Below are 17,480 nucleotides of genomic sequence, written 5' to 3' on the forward strand. Positions count from 1 at the left end.
TTATGGACTCTTGGATGCAGAGACAGGCTGTGGTAACGAATGTTTTTGGCATGAAGTGGTTTTATTCCGAGCAGACGTAAAGGGGAGCTCCGGCAGACCCGCCCTGTCAGCGCCCACTGAAAGTCCCGCCACCCACCCCGTTCGCCTGTGGCTGTGGCTGTACCACATTCCAGTCCCTCAGTATTCAGCTCCATGCCTCAGTTTCCCCACAGCTCCTGAGCACAGTGTGCATGGCAGCGACTCCCCATCTTCCCCTCCACAGCTCCAGCTCAGGGCCTCAGCCGAATCCCTCATCAGGAAGGCCTGACCCTCGGGAGCTGCGTGTGCGTTCTTTAGGATCCGCAGCGGGGGACGCTGCCGGCCCATTTTCTCGGCTGTGACACTGAGGTCCGGTGCAGGCAATGGGCTTGCCAAAGTCCATTTTCTTTTTTTTTTTTTAAGACGGAGTCTCGCTCTGTCACCCAGGCTGGAGTGCAGTGGCGTGATCTCGGCTCACTGCAAGCTCCGCCTCCTGGGTTCAAGCAATTTTTCCGTCTCAGCCTCGTAAGTAGCCGGGATTACAGGCACCCACCACCACACCCAGCTAATTTTTGTATTTAGTAGAGATGGGTTTCACCATGTTGGCCAGGCTGGTCTCGAACTCCTGACCTCAGGTGATCCACCTGCCTCGGCCTCCCAAAGTGCTGGGATTACAGGAGTGAGCCACCTTGCTCAGCCTTTCTTTTTCCTTTTTTTTTTTTTTTTAAAGAGATGGCCTCTCGCTGTGTTGCCCAGGCTGGAGTGCAATGGCGTGATCTTGGCTCACTGCTGCCTCCACATCCAGAGCTCAAACGATCCTCCCACCTCAGCCTCCAGAGTAGCTGGGACCACAGGTGTGTGCCACCACGCCCAACTAATTTGTTTTATTTATTGTGGAAATGGGGTCTCACTATGTTGCCCAGGCTGGTCTCCAACTCCTAGCCTCAAGCAACCCTCCCACCGTAGCCTCCCAAAGTGCAGAGATTACAGGCATGAGCCACCACTCCTGGCCCCAAGTTGCAGAACAAGTGAAAAACATCCCTTCTGCTTTACAGACGCTGAGGCCAGAAGCCTTATCCAAGGCAGGGTATGGAGGCAGGGGGCTCTGAGCTGACAGTTGTCCGGCACTGCTCCTTGGGTGGGCCAGCAGATTTGGCTTGGTCTCCTGTTCAGGGTTGCCCCCCAGGTCCTGCCCGCGGGGCCCAGTCTGACGGCCTGACGCCTCTGGGCTCTTGAAGTTTGAATGTAGCATCCCCAGCGAACCGCCTTCGGGCTGGGGACAGATAGCGGAGGCGGTGGGCAGGGGACAGGGGCAGGGCACCGCCCCAGGGAGGTCGGGAGTCCACCTCCCCACGGGGGCCTCCTCCAGCGCCCCGCTGCCTCATCAGAGCCTTGGCTGGGGTGTCCTTGGAACCCCAGGACTTCTTGAGCTGTAGAAGGAAAGAGAAGGAGGTGAGAGGAGGCTGAGGTGGGGCCCTGGGGGAGAGCCAGAGAAGGCAGGAAGTGAGGCAAGAGAGAAGCAGTGAAAGTGATAGACGGCCAGGCATGGTGGCTCACACCTGTAATCCCAGCACTTTGGGAGGCCAAGGTGGGAGGATCACTTGAGGTCAGGAGTTCAAGACCAGCTGGCCAACATGGTGAAACCCCATCTCTACTAAAAATACAAAAATTAGCCTGATGTGGTGGTGGGTGCCTGTAATCCCAGCTACTCGGGAGGCTGAGACAGGAGAATTGCTTGAACCCAGAAGGCAGAGACTGCAGCGAGCTGAGATAGCGCCACTGTACTCCAGCCTGGGCGATAGAACAAGACTCAATCTCAAAAAAAAAGAAAAAAAAAGAAAAAAAAGAAAAACAAAAAAGAAAAAGAAAAAGGTGATAAAGGATTTGAGGGAGGTGGAAGGAGATGATGGAGGAGGGAAGGGAGGGAAGAGAGGAGAGAGGGAGGAGAGAGATGAAGGCTGGACACGGTTCACGCCTGTAATCCCAGCACTTTGGGAGGCCGAGGTGGGAGGATTGCTTGAGCTCAGGAGTTTGAGACAAGACCAACCTAGGCAACACAGTGAGACCTCAACTCTCCAAAAAATAGAAAAATTAGGCTGGGTGTGGTGGCTCATGCCTGTAATCCCAGCACTTTGGGAGGCTGAGGTGGGCGGATCACCTGAGGTCAGGAGTTCGAGACCAGCCTGACCAACATGGAGAAACCCTACCTCTACTAAAAATACAAAGTTAGCCAGGTGTGGTGGTGCATGCCTGTAATCCCAACTACTCAGGAGGCTGAGACAGGAGAATCCTTGAATCCGGGAGGCAGAAGTTGTGGTGAGCTGAGATCACACCATTGCACTCCAGCCTGGGCAACAAGAGTGAAACTCTGTCTCAAAACACACACACACACACACACACACACACACACACGGATTAGCCAGGCGTGGTATCATGGGTCTGTAATCCTAGCTACTTGGAAAGCTGAGGTGGGAGGATTGCTTGAGCCGAGGAGGTTGAGGCTGCAGTAAGCTGAGATCATGCCACTGTACTCCAGCCTGGGAGACAGAGCGAGACCCTGTTTCAAAAAAAAAAAAAAAAAAAAAAGGTAGGAAGGTAAAAGAAGAGGAAGGGGTAAGGGAGAAGGTGAGGGAGGAGAAAGAAGGAGAGGAGGGAGGAGGGGAGCCAAGAAGGAGAGAGAGTAGACAGAGGGGGTGAAAGGTGAAGGACGACATGAGCAAGAAGAAGCAGGAAGGCAGCAGGAGGAGGGACAGAAAGGAGAGGGATGCAGAGGAGGAGGCAGGCAAGGAGGACGGTGTGGGGAGCCCGAGAGGGAAGGGGGGAAGTGAGAGGGCAAGCCTGGGACCCCCTAACCTACAGAGGGGCAAGGAACTGGGTCCCCACCTCTGCAGCTGGGGAGGAACCAGAAGCGCTGGCATTTGCCAGCCGGGAGCAAATATTTGCCAAGGGAGGCGATGCTGGGTGAGGGTGCTCAGGACCAGGTGAAGGTGAGGACCTTGCCCCTGCCCATCCCCCGTCTCCTCTCCAGCTAGGAGCCTTCCTTGCCTGGGACGGAGGGAGATGATTCCTGATTCTCAAGAGATTGCAGAGCAAGACCCTGTCTCAAATATAGATATCTCCCAGCCTTCCTGGCCTGGGATGAGGATATCACAAAATAAATAAATTCCACTTCAGGAAGTTATTTATTGTTTATTATTGTTTATTTTTTGAGACAGTCTCGCTCTGTCGCCCAGGCTAGAGTGCAGTGGAACGATCTCAGCTCACTGCAACCACCACCTCCCTGGCTCAAACAGTTCTCCTGCCTAAGCCTCCCGAAAGCTGGGACTACAGGTGTGCACCACCACACCCAGCTAAATTTTTTGTGTTTTTAGTAGAGACAGGGTTTCACCATGCTGGCCAGGCTGGTCTCGAACTCCTTGTTTCAGGAATGTATTGTTGTTATCATTACTACTCTATTTTTATTTAGCCATGTGGATTCCTCCCTCAACCAAACTCTGAATGAATGCCCTTGCTCCGCCCGTTCCTAGATGGGGATACTGAGGTTCAGAGAAGTCAGGTCCTCGGCTTCCCCCCACCTAGTGTGTCATGCCAGGATTTGCACCCAGGGCTCTCCTGTCTCTGCCCCATACCACCCAGCGCCCACCTGCCCAGCATGCAGCAAGTCAACAAACGACGCTATTAGGAATTTAGCGGCGCACGCCCTCAGGAAACGCTTCGGGCTCTATGGCTGGGAGCAGGGCCCCTGGAGCCTGGCTTGCACCACCCTGGGCAAACGCCTTCCCCTTCCTGGGCTCCGTGCTCTTCTGGCACCAGCCACAAAATCTCACCTCGTTGTCCCCATCACTGGAGCCAGACAGCTCGGACAGGCGGCTTAGGTCCCACAGGGAGCGGCTGGGCCGGGTCGCGGGGCCGCTGGGGGTCCGGGCGCGCTGCACGCTCCTTAGGATGTCGCTGAGTGCGGGCCCCGGGGCGGCAGGGGAGACGCGGCAGGCGGCCAGGCGGTGGGCCAGCGGGCCGTCAGGCGGCGGGGGCGACGCGGGGGCCACGGAGCGGCGGCGGGACACGCGGTGCGGGCTGCGGCCCCGCTGCAGGCCCCCCGTGACCGAGGGATCCTGGGGGGGTGCAGGTGGGAGCGGACAGGAGGCCGCGTACAGCGTCCGGAACTCAAGGCTGAAGGCGTCGACAATTTCACCGGTCAGCAGGGTCACCAGGCCTCGGTGCAGACGTGCGTCACTCCACGTGAAGCTGGGGGTTGGGGAGCAGGGGGATCAGGGTCTCCAACCCTGAGGGCCCAGCCCCGCCCCCATCCCCAGCCAGGTCCCAGGGGAGGCGGTAGGACCTCAGGAGAGTCCTGACCTCTCCAGCCTCAGCTTCCCCATCTGTAGAATGGGGACAACTGAAGTATGTACCCGGGAGGGATGGAGTGAAGACAGCCCAAGTTAAGACACTTATCTAATCAGGGCCAGGCACAGTGACTCACGCTTTGGGAGGCTGAGGCAGGAGGGTTGCTTGAGCCCAAGAGTTTGAGACTAGCCTGGGCAACATGGGGAGACTCTGTCTCTACAAAAAATAAAAAAACTAGCCAGCTGTGGTGGCGCACACCTGTACTCCCAGCCACTTGGGAGGCTGAGGTGGGAGGATCCCTTGAGCCTGGAAATCTTTTTTTTTTTTTTTGAGATGGTGTTTTGCTCTTGTTGCCCAGGCTGGAGTGCAATGGCATGATCTCGGCTCACTACAACCTCTGCCTCCCAGGTTCAAGCAGTTCTCCTGCCTCAGCTTCCTGAGTAGTTGGGGACTACAGGCGCCTGCCACCATGCCCGGCTAATTTTTTCTATTTTTAGTAGAGATGGGGTTTCACCATGTTGGTCAGGCTGGTCTCGAAGCCCTGACCTCAGGTGATCCACCTGCCTCAGCCTCCCAAAGTGCTGGGATTACAGGCGTGAGTGACTGCGCCCTGCTAAGCCTGGGAAATTGAGGCTGCAGTGAGCCGTGATAATACCACTGCATTCCAGCCTGGGCAGCAGAGCAAGACCCTTCCCCGCCCCGCAAAAAAAAAAAAAAAAAAAAAAGGACACTGTGGCTCACGCCTGTAATCCCAGCACTTTGGGAGGCTGAGGCAGGCAGATCATGAGGTCAGGAGTTTGAGACCAGCCTGACCAACATGGTGAAACCCCATCTCTACTAAAAATACAGAAATTAGCTGGGTATGGTGGTGCATGCTGTAATTCCAGCTACTCAGGAGACTGAGGCAGGAGAATTGCTTGAACCCAGGAGGCGGAGGTTGCAGTGAGCCGAGATCACACCACTGCACTCCAATCTGCGCGACAGAGCGAGACTCTGACTCAAAACGAAACAAAACAAAACAAAAAACTTATCTGGAATCAGACTGGAGTTTAAACCCAGGCTCTACCTGGTCCCCACTTAGGAACACCTGAATGCCTCAGTTTTCCCCTTTGGAAAAAGATGGAATTCACTTCTGGACACTAAAAGGGATTGTTTTAAGACCCAGCTGCTTCCTAGAATGACTGCCATCTAGTCAGCCCTGGCTGTGCACCAAGCTCTCCATGTTGCTGCTCCCTGCAGTGTTCATCTGCAATATGGAGCCAAAACCTGGGAAGGCCGGGTGCGGTGGCTACGCCTGTAATCCCAGCACTTTGGGAGGCTGAGGCGGGAGGACTGCTTGAGGCTAGGAGTTTGAGACCAACCTGGGCAATGTAGCAAGATTCCATCTCTACAAAAAATTTTATGAAATTAGCCGGGCATGGTGGTGCACCCCTATAGTCCCAGCTACTCTGGAGGCTCAGGGAGGAGAATCACTTGAGCCTGGGAAGTCAGGGCTGCAGTGAGCCAAGATCGCGCCACTACACTCCAGCCTAGGCCACAGGGCAAGATCCTTTTTTTCTTTCTTTTTTTTTTTTTTGAGATGGAGTCTTGCTCTGTTGCCTAGGCTCAAGTGCAGTGGCACAATCTTGGCTCCCTGCAACCTCCACCTCCCAGGTTCAAGCAATTCTCCCTGCCTCAGCCTCCCAAGTAGCTGGGATTACTGGTGCCCACCACCACGCCCAGCTAACTTTTGTATTTTTAGTATTTGTAGTAGAGACGGGGTTTCACCATGTTGGCCATGCTGGTCTTGAACTCCTGACCTCAGGTGATCCACCCGCCTTGGCCTCCCAAAGTGCTGGGATTACAGTTGTGAGCCACTGTGCCCAGCCAGCTTTAAAAACAAAAATTAAATTAAAAAATAAATAAAACATAGGAAGATTCAAATGACTGAACACAGGTCAAGCCCCTTGCACGTGGCCACCGCTGAGAGCCTGTGAGCTGTGGGAGCCAGTGCCCTAACACTTCCTGTCATCACAGTAGTTATTGAAAGCACCAAGGGCCAGGTGTGGCGCGGTGGCTCATGCCTGTAATCCCAGCACTTTGGGAGGTCGAGGCAGGCAGATCACTTGAGCTCAAGAGTTCGCGACCAGTCTGGCCAACATGGTGAAACCCTGTCTCTACTAAAAATACAAAAATTAGCCAGATGTGCTTGCACGCCCCTGTAGTCCCAACCGCTTGGGAGGCTGAGTTACGAGAATCGCTTGAACCTGGGAAGCAGAAGCTGCAGTGAGCTGAGTTCACACCACTGCACTCCAGCCTGGGTGACAGAGTGAGACTCCGTCTCAAAAAATATAAATAAAATAAAAGCAAGCCAGCACTGAGCATGAATCCTGGCACACAGTAAATGCTCAGTTAATACACCCTCTTTTTTCCCAGCCTCTTTGGAATTCAATGAACCTGGCTCTCATCCTGACTCCGGGACCCCAGATACATCACTTTCCCTTCCCCAGCCTCGGTTTGCCCGTCTGGAAAATGGGGTCACCATGGGAGGTATGAGGCTGAAGTCAAGCCCTTGGTGGGTACAGCACAGAGAATATGGACAAGCTTGCGGCCAGCGTTCTCTGGGTTCAGGGCATCTTCACCTTGGCGGAGGTGGCAGAGCCCTCTTGCGCCCTGGCAGGTTGGCGGGACAGGCTACCCCTTGGATTGTGACACCCCCTCCTCTCACCTATGACCTCATCCCCAGAGCAGCCAGTGGGAACCCTGAGGGATCTGTGAGATCACTCATTCCATTCACAGACTCTTGTCAGACGGCAGCCACCAGCTCACCTCCATCCCCAGGACTTAGAGGGACACAGGGCATTGGGAACAGAGGACACTCCAGGCGCTGACCCTGGGAGGCCAGGACCAGGGCCAAAGTCCCGTGGGCAGGAGGAGTCCTCGGAGGTCCTTCATTCAGCAGTTCCGGGAGGTCTAGGAAGCCCACGGGCTGGCTGGGGCAGCGTCAACGCCGCCAGGCCGCCATGGTCCTGTGCTGGCTGCTGCTTCTGGTGATGGCTCTGCCCCCAGGCACGACGGGCGTCAAGGACTGCATCTTCTGTGAGCTCACCGACTCCACGCAGTGTCCCGGCACCTCCATGCGCTGTGGTGATGACGAGGACTGCTTCACAGGCCGGGGGATCGCCCCAGGCACCGGTCCGGTCATCAACAAAGGCTGCCTTCGAGCCACCAGCTGCGGCCGGGAGGAACCCGTCAGCTACAGGGGCGTCACCTACAGCCTCACCACCACCTGCTGCAGCGGCCGCCTGTGTAACAGAGCTCTGGGCTCCTCGAGCAGCCAGACGGTGGGGGCCACCACCAGCCTGGCACTGGGGCTGGGTATGCTGCTCCCTCCACATTTGCTGTGACCAACAGGGAGGACGAGGCCTGGGACTGTTCTCCCAGATCTGCCACTCCTCACGTCCCCGTCTCCTTCTCCCACTAAATGGCCAGAGAGGCCCTGGACAACCTCTTGCAGCCCTGGCTTCATCCCTTCTAAGGCTGTCCACCAGGAGCCCGGTGCTCAGGGAAGCACCCCCAGGCCTGATTGAGCGGCAGGGGAGCATGGCCTGTGGGTTTGATTGTACTACTCTATTCCACCGGTTCTAAGATGCAGAGCTTCTCACGTTTTAATCACGATGCTTCTCTCCATTGGGGGCACCTTAGAGTCCATGAAATACGGTAAAAAAATATATATATACATATATATATATCTCATAATAAATGACAGCTGATGTTCATGGAGCATTCTTTGTTTTTCCTTTTCCTTTGTTGTTGGTTTTTTTTTTTTTTTTTTTTTTTTCCTTTTTGTAGCGATAAGATCCAGCTATGTTGCCCGGGGGGTCTCAGATTCCTGGGCTCAAGTGATCCTCCCACCTCAGCCTCTCAAAGTGCTGGGATTACAGGTGTGAGCCATGGCACCCAGCCAAGACTGTCTTATGTTACGTGCCAATGAATCCTCACACAAAGCTGGGAAGGTAAACACTCTTTCAAACATTTCAAACATTCCGGTCTCAACTCTAGTGGGTTCTCAAAGTGTGGTCCCTGGACCAGAAACAGCAGCAGTATCAAGTGGGAACTTACTAAAAATGCAGATTCTCAGGCCCTGTTCCAGGCACGATGAATGGGAGTGGGGTCCAAAAGCTGTGTATTGTTTTCTCTTTCTCTCTCTTTTTTTTTTTCCCTTTGTGAAACAGGGTTTTGCTCTGCTGCCCAGGCTGGAGTGCAGTGGTGCAATCTTGGCTTACTGCAGCCTCCACCTCCTAGGCTCAAGTGATCCTCCCACCTCAGCCTCCTGAGTAGCTGGGACTACAAGCATGCTCCATCATGCTTGACTAATTTTTATTTCTTTAAATTTTTGTAGAGATGGGGTCCTGCTATGTTGCCCAGGCTGGTCTTGAAGTCCTGGGCTCAAGTGATCCTCCTGCCTCAGCCTCCTAAAATGCTGGGACTACAGACGTGAACCACCATGTCTTTTTCCGTTTTCTTTTTCTTTTCCTTTTTTTTTCTTTTTTTGAGACAGAGTCTTGCTTGGTCACCCAGGCTGGAGTGTAATCGTGCAATGGTGCGATCTCGGCTCACTGCAACCTCCACCTCCCGGGTTCAAGCGATTCTCCAGCCTCAGCCCCTGAGTAGCTGGGACTAGAGGCGCACGCCACCATGCCTGGCTAATTTTTTGTATTTTTAGTAGAGACAGGGTTTCACCGTGTTGATCAGGCTGGTCTCAAACTCCTGACCTCAGGTGATCCACTGCCTTGGGCTCCCAAAGTGCTGGGATTACAGGTGTGACCCACTGCGCCCAGCCATTTTTCTTTTTCCTCTTCCTTTTCCTGAATTATCTGCTACAAAAGCTGTGTGGTTTTTTTGTTTTTTGTTTTTGTTTTTGTTTTTGTGAGATGGAGTCTTGTTCTGTCACCTAGGCTGGAGTGCAGTGGCATGATCTCAGCTCGCTGCAACTTCTGCCTCCTGGGTTCAAGTGATTCTCCTGCCTCAGCCTCCTGAGTAGGCGGGATTACAGGCACCCGCCATCATCCTGGCTAATTTTTGTACTTTTGTAGAGATGGGGTTTCACCATGTTGGCCAGGCTGGTCTTGAACTCCTGACCTCAGGTGATCTGCCTGCCTCGGCCTCCCAAAGTGCTGGGATTACAGGTGTAAGCCACCATGCCCAGCCCAAATCTGTGTTTTAACAAGTGCTCCCAGGGATTCTGGTGCACGCACAGGGTTGAAAGCCACTGTTCCTGACCAGTGTTCTCAGCTAGGCACCTGTGCTCCCCAGCGGGCATCTTTGCTGTCTGGAGACGTTTTCGGTTCTCTAATTGGCAGGGAAAGCTGGGGGTACTGGGCGTGTGATGCTACTGACCTCTGCTGGGTCAAGGCAGAAGATGCCAAGCAGCCTCCCACAGTGTACCCAACAGCCCCCGCAACGAAGACTCAGCCAGCCCAAGTGTGGGTGCTACCCCTGTTGAGGGACCTGCTTCTAGAGGCTCTAACCCTATCAGCCCCGTGACATAGGGGGGAAACTGAGGCACAGAGAGGTGAAGTAAGTCGCCTGAAGTCACACAACGGGGAACTGACAGAGCTAGAATTTGAATCCAGGCCGTCTGGTCCCAGAGCCCACACCCCTCTCCTCCCCGACTGTGCTGTGACCCTGTGAGGTAGGTGCTGTTATTATTTGCAGTTTCTTTTTTTTTTTTTTCTTTTTTCTTTTGCTTTTTTGAGACGGAGTCTTGCTCTGTCTCCCAGGCTGGAGTGCGACAGCGCAATCTCGGCTCACTGCAACCTCTGTCTCCTTGGTTCAAGTAATTCTCCTGCCTCAACCTCCCAAGTAGCTGGGAAGACAGGGTTTCACCATGTTGGCCAGACTGGTCTTGAACTCCTGACCTCAGCTGATCTGCCTGCCTCGGCCTCTCAAAGTGCTGGGATTACAGGCTTGAGCCACCACACCCGGGTATTTTCTTAGATGCTCAGACAGGTGGAGTTATTTACCCAAGGCAGAGCTTAGACCCCAATCGAGGTGCCAATCCACCCCCAAACTGTTTGCCCAGTTTTCCAGATGAGAAAACACCAGGTCAAAGGGAAGCAGACTTACCCAAGACCACTAAACAGACCAGCACCGGGTCCGGCCGCTGCACGTATCTCCTCCCCAGGGGAGGGTGTTTTGTCCCCATTACACAGATGAGAAAAGAGAGGGCTGAGCAGGGGATGCCAGCTGTTCTCTGAGCACACTGAGGGAAAGTGGGGTATAGGACGCTGGGAGGTGGAGGGCGGGGTGAGGACTACACCTGTAGGATCCTGAGATGACCCTCTCGCCGTCCAGCAGCACGAACTTCTCCCGCACGGTGCCGCTCACCTGCCGCCGCCAGCGGCTCTGGAAGCTGCAGCCCCGCACGACGCGGACATCCATGTTCTGTTGGTGTGGGGAGTGGACGGCACACCCTTGCTGAGGCCCACTGCACAGATTCAGGCTCCCTCCAGGCTGGTTTTAACTGGAGGGACCCATGACTCCATAGAAGTATCTGTCCAAGGCCAGGCCTGGTGGCTCACACTTGTAATCCCAGCACTTTGGGAGGCCACGGCGGGTGAATCACCTGAGGTCAGGAGTTCAAGACCAGCCTGGCCAATATGGTGAAACCCCGTCTCTACTAAAAATATAAAAATTAGCCAGGCATGGTGATACATGCCTGTAATCCCAGCTACTGGGGAGTCTGAGGCAGGAGAATCATTTGAACCCGGGAGGCAGATGTTGCAGTGAGCCGAGATGGTGCCACTGCGCTCCAGCCTGGGCAACAGAGCAAGACTCCATCTCAAAAAAAAAAAAAAAGAAATATCTGCCTCGGCTTCCTCAGAGCCACTGATATCACCCCTCAGGCGTTTCTTGGGGATACCCAAACTCAGTGACTCAAGATTCCTTGGGGTGCCCACCCCCACTTCCCCAATGCCGTGGGCATCAGATCCCAGGGGACCATCCCTGCTAGCATCCATCTCAATGACCCAGGGCTCCGTGGAAGGGTCTGCCCCCACCGCCCCCATGCCAGGGGAATGGGGACTCACAGGTGCCCCTGGCCCGGCCCCTACCTCCGTGGCCCAGGGGTTCACCCCCAGCTGCTGGGCCAGCTCCAGGAAGGCAGGCAGCTGCTGACGGTCCAGGAGCAGGTAGACAGGTACCCAGCGGCGCATGGCAGCATCCACCAAGTCCAAAAGCAGGTCTGGGTCGGTGAAGACGTCCATGACCACGGCCACCAGCTGGGGGTGGGGAGAGGGGAGGTGGATGTGTGAACGAAAGCTGGTTCGGGGGACATTCAGAGGGTGTGGGAAGCCTGACATCCGGAATCTGGGAGTAAAGTGCTCTGCGGGCTGGGAGTTTAACATTCAGGGGGCACTAAAGGGGAGACTCCCAGACATACACTGCTGCTCAAACCGCACCGATGTGTGAATGAGCAAAACGCTGTCCCTCCATGAAATCCCCAGCCCCTTCTTGAGATTCCTGGCTCCTAAATGCTGGAAAATTGTTATCACAAATCATGTTTGCTTGCTTTTCTTTTTTGTTTTTTTGGGGTTTTTTTGTTTTGTTTTTGTTTTTGTGTTTGAGACGGAGTCTCGCTCTGTCGCCCAGGCTGCAGTGCAGGGGTGCGATCTCAGCTCACTGCAAACTCCACCTCCCGGGTTCAAGCAATTCTCCCGCCTCGGCCTCCCGAGTAGCTGGGACTACAGGCGCCCACCACGCCCAGCTAATTTTTTGTATTTTTAGTAGAGTTGTACTTTCACCGCGTCAGCCAGGATGCTCTCGATCTTCTAACCTCGTGATCCACCTGCCTCAGCCTCCCAAAGTGCTAGGAGTACAAGCGTGAGCCACTACACCCGGCTTTTTTTTTTTTCTCTTTTTAAAGACGAAGTCTTGCTCTGTTGCCCAGGCTGGAATGCAGTGGCACAATATCAGCTCACTGCAACTTCGGCCTCCAGCACTCAAGCTATTCTCCTGCCTCAGCCTCCAGAGTAGCTGGGATTACAGGCGCCCGCCACCACACCTGGCTAATTTTCATATTTTTACCAAGTTGGCCAGGCTGGTCTGGAACCCCTGACATCGGGTGATCCCCCAGCCTCGGCCTCCCACAGTGCTGGGGTTACAGGCCATGAGCCACCGTGCCTGGCCTACAAATCACAGAACATCGTCCCCTGAGCTGCGACACTGCGGTGCCCAAATGTCCACGGCAGTTTGGCTCTAAGATCAGTGGTGGATGTCCCATAGGGCACTGTGGGCAGCTACATTTCTGGGTCCTGGGGAATTTTCTGGGTGCTGGGTGCAGGAGGGCTGACCTGCTAGGCCACCGTGGCGAACCTGGGGGACACAGAGGTGCTGAAGGCCTGGATATTGCAGGCAGCATAAAATAGTGGAAAACCCTGACTCAGCAACCAGACAGCCTGGGTTCAAATCCCCACTCGGCCACTTGCAGGGAAGAGATTTAACTGCCCCGTGCCTCCGTGGTCACAGTAGTCCCTCTGGTGGCACAGGGTTCTGGCTCGATGATTCACATTAGTCCCTGGGAAGCCCTTCACATGGGAGCTGGCGGACACTAAGACTGTGAAGTACATAGTGGGCTTTCCAAGGGCTATAGTGGGGACATCTGGGTCCTCCTTGGAGGGAGAGTGGAGACCTCTGGCTTGGTGATGAGGGAATAAGGGAATGACTGAGACTGGGGGTGTCATAATTAGGCTCAAGGGGCATCGATACCTAAGGGCACCCAGGTCTTGAGGGAGGGTAGGGGCCCCCATTTCTTTTTTCTTTTTGGCATGGAATCTCGCTCTGTCGCCCAGGCTGGAGTGCAGTAGCTCGATCTTGGCTCTCTGCAACCTCTGCCTCCCGGGTTCAAGCAATTCTCCTGCCTCAGTCTCCCTAGTAGCTGGGACTACAGGCACCCACCACCATACCCGGCTAATTTTTGTATTTTTAGTAGAGATGGGGTTTCACTATGTTGGCCAGGCTGGTCTTGAACTCCTGACCTCATGATCCGTCTGCCTTGGCCTCCCAAAGTGCTGAGATTACAGGCGTGAGCCACTGCACTCTGCTGGGCCCCCCTTTCTGAGAGTAAGGATGAGGTCTGGGCGTGTAGGCACCTGTGTCCTGGGGCTGGAAGGTGTGGACTCCTGGGTCCCAGGGGTATAGGTTCTTTAGGGTAGGGGTGTGGGCTTGCAAGTCCCAGGAGGACAAGGGAGAGAATGCCTGGGTCCCCGTCCCAGTCTGGGGAATGGACACCAGGCCCCCGTGACACCCACCTTGTGGGCAGCCTGGATCTCCAGCCGCACTAGTTCCTTGAGGGGCGGCTGTCCCTCTCCAGGGGGCTGGGTGTACAGCTGCGCCCGGGTGATGCCCTTCCACGCTGAGTCCACTGGCCAGCCCAGCCGCAGGATGGGTGCCGGCTGCTCCGACTGCCCAGGCCAGTAGCTCAGGCTGCCCGCATCCCCATCGGCAGTGGGGGCTCCGTCTGCCATCCTGCCGGGCTCCGGCTTGGCCACTGTCCAGTCTTCAGCTGCCGCTGCCAAGCCCTGGACCTCATCTGCACTGAGGAAGGGCCGCAGCTCCTCGCGCTGCACACAGGCCTGAAACGCCTCCGCACCCTTGCTCAACAGAGCCTCCAGTGCCAGCCGCTGGCCCTCGGAATACAGGAAGCCGGAGTTCGCCCCGGGCACCCTGGGACCGGAGTCCACTCCTTCCAGCGCCGCCAGCTGGGAGGCCGCCATCGGGGTCACTCGGGTGGGAGGACTGACTGTGAGAGGCTGGGTCCCCGGGGGTCTGGCTGTCTTTGGGGACTGTGACCATCTGGGGGTTCTCCTGATAGGCAGACCCTATGTGGCCATCCGAGGCCTCCAGGGGGGCCCTGCAGATGTCCAAATGGCTCCCTGCAGCGGCCCCTGCCTCACTGTCCTGACAATCACACTGCCCAAATAAGCGACTACCCAGTGTGTCAGGCCACTCAGATCCGCCACCTGCCTGTGCCCAGGTGGCACCATGCCTGGCTGGCCTTCCGTGACCTTCCTGCCAGCCGTCTCTGCTGGTCAGGCTGACCTCCTGACACCATCCCCAATCGTGTGGCCCATCAGCTGGCCATCCATGCTCAGCCACACGACAGCCTCCAACCCACCAGTCACACAGTGCCCAGTCGGACCCTTTAATTGTCCTGAATTTGGTCAGGCTGACCAGTTGATCATTTCCAGGCGACAGGCTGTCTGCCTGTCTCCAATCACCCAGAGATCCTTAAATAAAGGCACAGCAGGCTGCCTGCCTGCCCCAGACCAAGAGCACAATGAACTGACGCTCTCTCCTTTCACTGTCCGGCAAATGCCAGTGGCTTCCGACTGAGTCGCAGGATCTGGCTGCCTGGTGGAGCATGTGTCTCTGACTGAATCCAACGGCCCCCACAAGTTTCTCCTACTCACCAGCTCTCACCTGCAGACCAGCCAGGATGCCTCTCCATTGGACCTGCTCGCTCAGCCTTAGAGAAATGCTGAAGGCTTGGCATACCCTTCCCTAACCTGTCAATGGGGGACCCTGCTCCCTGGACTCTCACACTCCCTCCAGCTGCCGCAGTGGAGGATGACATGCGCTACAGGGGTCTCCATTACTATGGGATGGGTCTAGGACCTTGGCAGCCCATCTAGGTGTGAGTGCCACCTAATCAACCGCCCTCCTGAGGCTGGCTGCCCCTGCCTGGGGCCTGGCCCTGAGACCTGTTTCAGACCGTTCTCGGATCTGTGGTGAGCCCTAACCAAGCTGCCCCCAGCCTGGTTTCTGCCTAAATCCTATCTCCTGCCAGCTGCCCGGACGCTTCTTCCCACACAGGGGCCACTCTATAACTCGCCCTGTCTCCCTCCCAAGCCCCAGTTGCCCCCTTGAAGCTCCTGACCCAACCTCGGGGATCCCGGCAACCCAGGCGGCTGCTTCCTCCAGACCACAGCAAGGAGCTGCAAAGAGAAGGAAGGAGTCAAGCCAGGCTGGCCTCCCTGCCCCACCCCCACCCCCACCCATCCCCCTCTCGCCGGGCCCATCCACACCAGCTGGTGCTGGGCTCCACGGCCTCCCTTCCGGCACTTGCCTTTTCCGAGGACACGGCTGTGGTTCTCCGGCACTTCCCGGCCTCTGGCCTGTCCTCAGGCCTCCACCTGGAATCCGGGGAGCCCTACCCCTTGTGTAAACACAGGAGGGCCCCCACAGGCCACCGGGGGAGGTCCGGCTCACACACTTTCTTTACCTGTCCTCACTCGGGGTGAACGCCCCTCCACACTCAGGCTTCCAGTCGCAGCGTGGGGAGTTGAGATCACCTCACCTGTTTCCAGGCAGCCTCTCCCTCCCCGCAGCCCTGCTTGCCTGCACCCTGCACTTCCCGGTCCACACCCCGCCCGCCATCCCAGCGCCAGGGAGGGGCACAGGATCCTTTAAGAGGGGCGGGTGTGGCTGACCCAAGGAAGCAGGTGTGGGAACACCTGCCACCTGGCTGTTGGGAAGGAGGCAGGGCTCAGACCCTAGGGGGCAGGGAGCTTCCGGGGCAGTGGGGGCAGAAGGAGGGCTGGTCTTTGCTGGCATGGCGTCCCTGTCCCCAAACCAAATGCATTCTCACCTGCAGGCGCCAATCCCCCAACCCGTCCCCCAATAACACACACACAGGACTGTCAGCATTCAAAATCTTTTTAATAAGAGGATAGGATCCAAGGTTAGTTTTTGTAGCCTCGGCTGGCCCGTCGGCCTCTGGCACGCTCGAACTTCCGGCCCTTGGAGCGGACGTAGGGTCTGCGGGGAGAGAAGAGAGAGAGAGGGGGGCCCTCGTACAGGAAGCCATCATGGAGTGGCACAGGAACCCCACACGCCTGTCACATTCAGCCCCAGAAGAGTCAGTGGCTGCTGGAAAAGCTTGGCAGAGTGGGAAGCCAAGGAGCCAGGAGGGGCTACGGAAGCACCTGTCCCACCACCTGCAGGGCCCCAGCCCAGGCAGCAGAGGCCGGTGAACCACATGCTCCCCAGGAGATGCCAGCTCAGGCCCTGGAAAACAGAGCTCCAAGCAAAGTGTTGAAGGGAAAAGCAGGCGAGATGAGGCAGCTGAGAGTTGCAGAAGGCCTGGGGCTGGCTGATACCAGGGACAGGAGAAGCAGCCCAAGTGTGGCCAGGCCCGGCTCTGCAGGTTGAGTCTGGGTAGAGGGCAGAGCTGGGGGCCTGATACTCACTTGGTGTGGCTGTGCGGGGTTCCTGGGGCCTTGCCGAAATGCCGGTACACCTCTCGGCCCTTGCGAGGACCTAGGGAAGGGGAAGGAGAACCAGCTGAGACAGGGATCTGGCGCCCAGCTTTTGGCCTCCCAGATCCAGGAGAGTGAAGGCTGCCAGTAGCCACACAGCTCACTCCAACCCCGTCGACTAGGCATCACTCACCGGAGAGCAGGACAGTGCCGCAGCCCTTGGGGGAGTCCAGGGCCAGCTGGTCGAAAGTGAGGATCTTGCCCCCTGCCCTGAGGATGCGGCTGCGGGCCCGGCTGGTTACACGCAGTGCACATACCTGGTGGAGAGAACAAGGCTGGCGGGTCAGACCCATGTGGTCACCCAGGGGCTGCAGGGACTCACCCTCCACTGCCTTAGCGCAGCAGAGCCCTGGAAACCAACACCATCATTTATTACCCGGAGCACCCCGGGCTGAGAGCAGCTGTTCTCAACACTTTATCTCCAAGAACTTTTAACAGCGCATCCCTAGTGTTACGCTAGAAATAATAGCAAGGAAGCTGGGCCAAAAAAAGACCTGTTCAGAGGTGACAAAAGAGTCTAGACTTGCCGGGCGCGGTGGCTCAAGCCTGTAATCCCAGCACTTTGGGAGGCCGAGACGGGCGGATCACGAGGTCAGGAGATCGAGACCATCCTGGCTAACCCGGTGAAACCCCGTCTCTACTAAAAAATACAAAAAACTAGCCGGGCGCGGTGGCGGGCGCCTGTAGTCCCAGCTACTCAGGAGGATGAGGCAGGAGAATGGCGTGAACCCGGGAGGCGGAGCTTGCAGTGAGCTGAGATCCGGCCACTGCACTCCAGCCTGGGCGGCAGAGCGAGACTCCGTCTCAAAAAAAAAAAAA

The 17,480-nt window shown here is 56.4% G+C and overlaps 3 protein-coding genes across 4 annotated transcripts in view; 1 reads left to right on the forward strand and 2 right to left on the reverse strand.

Annotated features, from left to right (window-relative positions):
- Positions 1-887: 887 nt before the first annotated feature.
- Positions 888-14,968, reverse strand: FAM83E (family with sequence similarity 83 member E). Its single transcript, XM_025366728.1, has 5 exons — positions 13,653-14,968; positions 11,457-11,624; positions 10,664-10,788; positions 3,846-4,263; positions 888-1,448 (listed from the first exon to the last, which is right to left on the reverse strand). Exons 1-5 carry the CDS (start codon positions 14,115-14,117, stop codon positions 1,188-1,190), a joined length of 1,437 nt encoding a protein of 478 aa, XP_025222513.1. The 5' UTR covers positions 14,118-14,968; the 3' UTR covers positions 888-1,187.
- SPACA4 (sperm acrosome associated 4) lies at positions 7,134-8,124 on the forward strand. The gene has a single exon (XM_025366733.1). It carries the CDS (start codon positions 7,365-7,367, stop codon positions 7,746-7,748), a length of 384 nt encoding a protein of 127 aa, XP_025222518.1. The 5' UTR covers positions 7,134-7,364; the 3' UTR covers positions 7,749-8,124.
- A 1,071-nt stretch (positions 14,969-16,039) lies between the features above and the next one.
- The window catches only part of RPL18 (ribosomal protein L18), a 4,503-nt gene continuing 3,062 nt past the window's right edge, over positions 16,040-17,480 (reverse strand). For both annotated transcript variants that reach the window (XM_025366731.1, XM_025366732.1), the window contains 3 exons: positions 16,795-16,918; positions 16,593-16,662; positions 16,040-16,161 (listed from right to left, as the gene is read on the reverse strand). In XM_025366731.1, coding sequence (XP_025222516.1) covers positions 16,086-16,161; positions 16,593-16,662; positions 16,795-16,918 — 270 coding nt within the window. In that variant the 3' untranslated portion in view covers positions 16,040-16,085. The remainder of the gene's footprint in view (positions 16,162-16,592; positions 16,663-16,794; positions 16,919-17,480) is intronic.

The sequence above is a fragment of the Theropithecus gelada genome, chromosome 19 (genome assembly GCF_003255815.1).
Source record: "Theropithecus gelada isolate Dixy chromosome 19, Tgel_1.0, whole genome shotgun sequence".
Taxonomy (NCBI): domain Eukaryota; kingdom Metazoa; phylum Chordata; class Mammalia; order Primates; family Cercopithecidae; genus Theropithecus; species Theropithecus gelada.

Coding starts and splice junctions, on each gene's coding strand:
- SPACA4 (XM_025366733.1), top strand. CDS start 7,365: ATGGTCCTGTGCTGGCTGCTGCTTCTGGTGATGGCTCTGCCCCCAGGC.
- FAM83E (XM_025366728.1), bottom strand. CDS start 14,117: ATGGCGGCCTCCCAGCTGGCGGCGCTGGAAGGAGTGGACTCCGGTCCC. Junction 10,789..11,456: donor TGAACCCCTGGGCCACGGAG/GTAGGGGCCGGG, acceptor CCACACCAACAG/AACATGGATGTCCGCGTCGT. Junction 4,264..10,663: donor GTCATCTCAGGATCCTACAG/GTGTAGTCCTCA, acceptor CCCAACCCCCAG/CTTCACGTGGAGTGACGCAC.